Raw genomic sequence first — 6,303 nt, 5'->3', positions numbered from 1 at the left:
GTGTGTTTGTCTTCCTGGTTAAAAACGCTCCATTTCCTCCTTAAATCGTCGTTTTTTGAAGCCAGCTTTCTTTTTGAGTGGGACATGAACAGCGTGGGGGAGGCCTGCACCGACCTGAAGCGGGAGTACGACCAGTGCTTCAATCGCTGGTTCGCGGAGAAGTTTCTGAAGGGGGACCGGAACGGAGACCCGTGCACGGAGAGCTTCCGGCGGTACCAGCGCTGCGTGCAGAAGGCCATCCGGGACAAAGACATCCCGGTGGACGGAGTGGAGTTCATGGGACCCAACAAGGACAAACCGGAGAGCTGAGAGACAAGACACGTGCACCTCGTGGTTCATTTTACACCTGGAGGAAGCTCTACCTGCTGAAGGTGACTGAGCATGCGCAGAAGGGGTCGGGGACGCTGCAGTGAAGATGAAGATCAGGAGGAATGAGGAGCAGGAGGAGGAGGAGGGACAGTGTGGTTTAATAAAGGTGGATTCATGGTGTAAAGATCCTGTCTGGACACGAACACTCTGCTTGGAACAATAATGTCTCATAAAAAGTCTAATTACCACCTTAAAATGTCTAATTACCACCTTTTTTAAAAGTCTAAATACCACCTTAAAATCCTTAATTAAGGTGGATTCATGGTGTAAAGATCCTGTCTGGACACAAACACTCTGCTTGGAACAATGTCTCATAAAAAGTCTAATTACCACCTTAAAAAGTCTAATTTCCACTGTTAAGAAGTCTAAATACCACCTTAAAATCATTAATTAAGGTGGATTCATGGTGTAAAGATCCTCTATGAACTCAGCATGGAACAATAATGTCTCATAAAAAGTGTAATTACCACCTTAAAAAGTGACATTCTTTGTTAAAAAAGTAAGAATTTAAGGTGGATTCATAATGTAAAAATCATCTCTGGACTCTGATACTCTGCTTTGAACAATAATGTCTCATAAAAAGTCTAATTACCACCTTAAAAAGTAATTGCCAACTTAAAATCCTTAATTAAGGTGGATTACTAGTTTAAAGATCCTCTCTGGACACAAACACTCTGCCTGGAACAGTAATATGTCTATTATGGTTTTACCACACTTAAAAAAAAGTCTAATTACCACCTTAAAATCCTTAAAAAGTGACACCCTTTTGTTAGAAATGTAAGAATTTAAGGTGGATTCATGGTTTAAAGATCCTCTCTGGACACAAACACTCTGCTTGGAACAATAATGTCACATAAAAGTGTAAATACCACCTTAAAAATCCTTAATAAGTGACGTCTACATATTCTCCCTCGTTAAAAAATTAAAGTATCTGAATATTTAAATGATGTTTATCTCTAACATGTTGCTGCTGGACACTAAACCCAAACAGCACACTGATTGGCTCCAAATGATTTGTGATGTCACAGATAAAATAAAAATAAAATAAATTCAGATATTCAATTTTTTAAAGAGCTCGGAGAAAACTTTTTTCCTCTTTATTTATTTTTTTCAGCAGATGAATGTGAAGCTCAAACATTAAACTTTAACAGCAGCTTATTTTTTGTTTTTATTTATATCATATTTAATGTTTTAACTGAGCATTTTTGTCTTTTGTTATTTTTTCTGTTTTTTATATCATAATAAATTGAATTTTTTCGTGACTTTATCATCATCGTAGGGCTCTGAGAGGATGTGATGCTTCTAATAATAACTAATAAATATTATTTTATGATAATTTATGTTTGAAGTTCAGTTATAAAAGCAGCTAATGAGACTTAATTTATCTTTTTTTTTTCCTCTTAATTTTCTTTGTAAGTTTTTTTTTTTTTATGTGTCTCAGTGTTTTCCCTCTTTAAAATGTGGCTGATTTTAAGGTGGACTGACATTTTTAAGGTGGACCAGTTATTGTCATTTTTACTGTCAATGTAAATGAGTGACAGAAAAAATGGGAGAAAAAAGTTTTTTGTCTGTTGTTTTCCTCCAGACTGCTGGAAAAGTGAAGAAGCTGATTTAAGGTGGACTGACCTTTTAAGGTGGACCAGTTTTTCTCATTTTAGTGTCGTTGTAAAATGTCTGGATGAGCGAGTGACAAAAAAAAATGGAAGAAAATTATTAAGAAAAGTTTTTTGTCAATTGTTTCCTCCAGACTGCTGGCTGATTTAAGGTGGGACTGACCTTTTAAGGTGGACTAGTTATTCTAATTATAGCATGAATTGCAGCCACTCTTCAAAACACAGAATGTAGAAATGTCTCCTCCACCTTAAACCTTCAACATTTAAGGTGGAAAACACTGTAATTTATTTTTTCTGCTTCATTTGATTCATCTCATGTGAAAACCATCAGTTTTTTTTTTGGGTCTGTAAAGCGATAAAAGTGTCGCTCACTATCTCGTGACGTCTGAAAACGCTTCTGTAACGTTCGTGATTCATATCAGATATTTAAAACAGAGGTGCAGACGTCCAACCTGCTGAGAGAGTGACCGTTTATTGTTTTTTTATACATTTACATGGACTGGACTTTGCCTCTATGACGGTGTCGTAATAAAAGCTGTGAGTTAAAATAAAAAAGCTGTGAGTTAAAATAAAAGGATTGATGCTTGATGGAGAATAAAATATTTATCTTCCTCAACTGAGATGTTTGATTCTTCTTCTTCTTCTTGTCTTTTATAATAAATATCACTGGACGTCTTTATGTGATCTATGAGGTATATATGATCTATATCATCAGATACGTGTAGTAAACAGATCAACCAGCAGGGGGCCGTTTTATTTCAACGTATTTTTGTATTTATTTGCAGCGTTTTTGTCCGTTTGTGGTATTTGTATCTTTCTTTGCAGTAATTTTTCAACCTTTTTTGCAGTATTTTTGTATTTTTTGCAGGGTTTTTGTCCTTTTGTGGTATTTGTATCTTTATTTGCAGTATTTTTCTCCTTTTGCAGTATTTTTGTATTTATTTGCAACATTTAAAACTTTTTTTGCAATATTTTTGTATTTATTTGCAGCGGTTTTGTCCTTTTGTGGCATTTGTATCTTTCTTTGCAGTAATTTTTTCTCATTGCAGTAATTTTATATCTTTCTTTGTAGTATTTTTGTTTTCCGTTGTATTATTTTTTATCCTTTTTGCAGTATCCTTGTCTTTCTTTGCAGTATTCTTAGAGTAATGCAGATAACAGACACTCCGTCCTCGTCTCTTCACACCAAAGATCTTGTAAAGCTCAGCAGCTGGAAATCCCTGCAGAGAGGGGTGGAGACAGTGAGGAAGATCGTTGGGAATTCACTTCCTCCCATCCACATGAACGCTGTTTGAGCCATCACACTGTTCAATTCCTAGTTAATCTCCCTAGTTTCCCCTATTTTTTTTTTTTTTAATGTTTTTTGAGCCAAAACAACAACATTTTGGTTGCATGTGCACTGCATAGTACAATCTGAATGACTTTTTGCAGTAAAACATGATATGAAAAATAAATGTTTTTAGATGCATCAAATATGATACAAAACAAGATTCATTTATGCAAAGTGTTATTTTATTAATATTTCTAAAAAAAAAAGGTCCAATAAACAGAATTATAATGTTCTGGCATTATTTGCTGGTTCAGACTTTACAGGGTTAAAAGGTCCACAATGTCAGATCTGTACATTGAGAAATTAACTCAAAACTCATCCACAGCTATGTAACTCGTTAAAAACAGGATGTCATAAATCTGCAGCGAGGAATCACCAGAGATACAAACTTCAGAATACCCAAATGAAATATAACGTGAGAAATGTTTTGTTTCAGTCTGCTGAACACATCTGTGCTGTGACTGTTATTAACTTCTTCTTCTTCTTCTTGGGAAACAGTGATGAACATGTTTCAACCATAGACTGTATATATAATGGACGTAACATCCGTGATGTCACCCATTGGTTTGTGGACTGCTGCTCGGAGGCCAATAGTTTCGGATCTGAGCAGCGCCATCTTGAACATTTCAGGTGCATTCTGGGAAAAATAAAACCAGGGATTCTACTTATATGGGCATCAGGAGGAGCATGAGGCGCCCTCCTGAACCTGTGAACCAATCAACCTGTCAATCACGACGTAGCCACGCCCTAATGCATACCCTGCTTTATCGTCACATATAAAATCAGGGAGGCCAAAATGTCCCAAATGAACATCATACTGCATTGAAGAAGGCTTTAAACTAGCGATTGAGACCATAAACACATTTTGAAAACGTTTACTGAGGTTAGAAATCAAGTGAGAAGTTGGTGAATTCTCCATTGACTTGTATAGAGACGGAAGTCCTTTTGACACCAAAACGGTCGCCCCCTGGTGGCCTTTTGATAGAATGCAGTTTTAAGTTACTTCCGAGTTGGCATCATTTCAGAGGACCGGAACTCCCCGCCTGGATCGTACAGAAGTGTTAACTAGCATGATACGATAACTTAGCAGCGCTCATAGCGACATGGAACAGAACAGAACAAACTCACATATTTATAGACGCACAGTTTAAGAATGAACACATTAAACGTTGTGCCGTCATCTGTCTCACTCTGCAGGTAACAGGTACGCAGTGAGCATGATGCGTTCATGTGCACAGGGCAGTGTCGGAAATGAGAGCTTTAAACGAATGGTGCACAGGGGCACAGCCTTTTTTAACCCTCCTGTTGTCCTCCCGGGTCAAATTGACCCCGTCTCTTTTGATGTTCCTTCCTTCCTTCCTTCCTTCCTCTTTCTTTAATTTGTCCTTCGTTCTTCCCCTCCTTCCCTCTTTCTTTGCTCCCTCCTCCTTCCAAACTTCTTTCCTCACTTCCTTCCTTCCTCCTTTCGTTCATCATTTCCTTCTCTCCTTACTTCCTTCCTCTTTTCCTCCATCCCTCCCTCCCTCCTTTCCCTTACTCCCCCCTTCCATCTGTCTTTCCTTTCTTCTCTTCCTTCCTTTCCTTCCTTCCTTCCATCTGTCCTTTCTTTATTTTTCTTTCATCTTTCCTTTCTGTCTTCTCTTCCTTCCTTCCTTCCTTCCTTCCATCTGTCCTTTCTTTATTTTTCTTTCATCTTTCCTTTCTGTCTTCTCTTCCTTCCTTCCTTCATTCCTTCCATCTGTCCTTTCTTTATTTTTCTTTCATCTTTCCTTTCTGTCTTCTCTTCCTTCCTTCCTTCCTTCCTTCCTTCCTTCCTTCCATCTGTCCTTTCTTTATTTTTCTTTATTTTTCTTTCATCTTTCCTTTCTGTCTTCTCTTCCTTCCTTCCTTCCTTCCTTCCTTGACCTGAGGACAACAGGAGGGTTAAAAGGGATACTTAGAGTTTGGTCTTCTTTGGGTTATTTAGGGAAAGTTAGAACTAGTGAGCTTGACCCGAGCTTGAACCTTCAATTCAATGGTTGTATTGTTTGAAAATGTTTTATGGGATGGTCTGCACTAAAATAACACATAATACCTCCTTATATGTTGTTATGTTATGTCGTGTGTCGGCATATTTCATTTTGGTATAAGGTATACCTTCACTTAAAAACAACTAGTTTTATTGTCCATGTAGGAACATTTGGACTCATAGGCTGCACACATAAGTTCCTCCACACCAGCTGTTTCAATCACAACAATTAATCACACATAAATAAATAAATACTGCACTCAAACCCTACAATAGAGCAGCATGATGCTATTGCACAATCCCTACAGCCTCAATTAGCATTGTTTAAAAGTCTGAGAGGTTAGCGCACATTGAGTTTACAATGGTGGCGTCTATCTGGATGTAGCCACCCAGAAGGGAAGAGAGCTCATATTGAGTCTGGAGGAGATGTGATGGAGAACAGACTGGAGGGCCCGGTGTTCATGGCAGTGTGTCTGACCTCCCATATCTGACTGATATTAACCCTCCTGTTGTCCTCGAGTCAAGGAAGGAAGGGAAGGAGGAAGGAAGGAAAGGAGGGAGGAAGGAAGAAGGAAGGAAAGGAGGGAGGGAGGAAGGAAGGAAGAGAGAAAGGAAGAAGGAAGGAAAGAAAGGTGGGAGGAAGGTAGGAGGAAGGGAGAAAGGAAGGAGGAAGAAGGAAGGAAGGAAGGTAGGAGGGAGGGAGGAAAGAAGGAAGGAGGAAAGAAAAAGAGGAAGGTAGGGGAAGGTAAGAAAGAGAGAAGGAGGCAGGGAGGAGGTCAAGGAAGGAAGGAAAGAAGGAGGGAGGGAGGAAGGAAGGAAAGAAGGAAGGGAGGAAAGAAAGAAGGAAGAAAGGGGATGGAGGAAGGAAAGAAGGAAGGGAGGAAATAAAGAAGGAAGGAAAGAAAGAGAGAAGGAGAGAGGAAGGAAGGACAGAAGGAAGGAACAAAGGGGGATGGAGGAAGGAAAGAAGCAAGGGAGGAAAG

General features: G+C 38.8%; 1 protein-coding gene across 1 annotated transcript; it reads left to right on the top strand.

Moving 5' to 3' along the window:
- Window positions 1-350, top strand: triap1 (TP53 regulated inhibitor of apoptosis 1). Its single transcript, XM_062418646.1, has one exon. It carries the CDS (start codon window positions 85-87, stop codon window positions 307-309), a length of 225 nt encoding a protein of 74 aa, XP_062274630.1. The 5' UTR covers window positions 1-84; the 3' UTR covers window positions 310-350.
- Window positions 351-6,303: the final 5,953 nt, after the last annotated feature.

This window comes from Scomber scombrus, chromosome 5, assembly GCF_963691925.1.
Source record: "Scomber scombrus chromosome 5, fScoSco1.1, whole genome shotgun sequence".
Taxonomy (NCBI): domain Eukaryota; kingdom Metazoa; phylum Chordata; class Actinopteri; order Scombriformes; family Scombridae; genus Scomber; species Scomber scombrus.
This window is presented reverse-complemented; position numbering and strand designations above follow the sequence as displayed.

Bases quoted from the DNA above. Each gene is read 5' to 3' on its own strand.
- triap1 (XM_062418646.1), top strand. From the start codon at position 85: ATGAACAGCGTGGGGGAGGCCTGCACCGACCTGAAGCGGGAGTACGAC.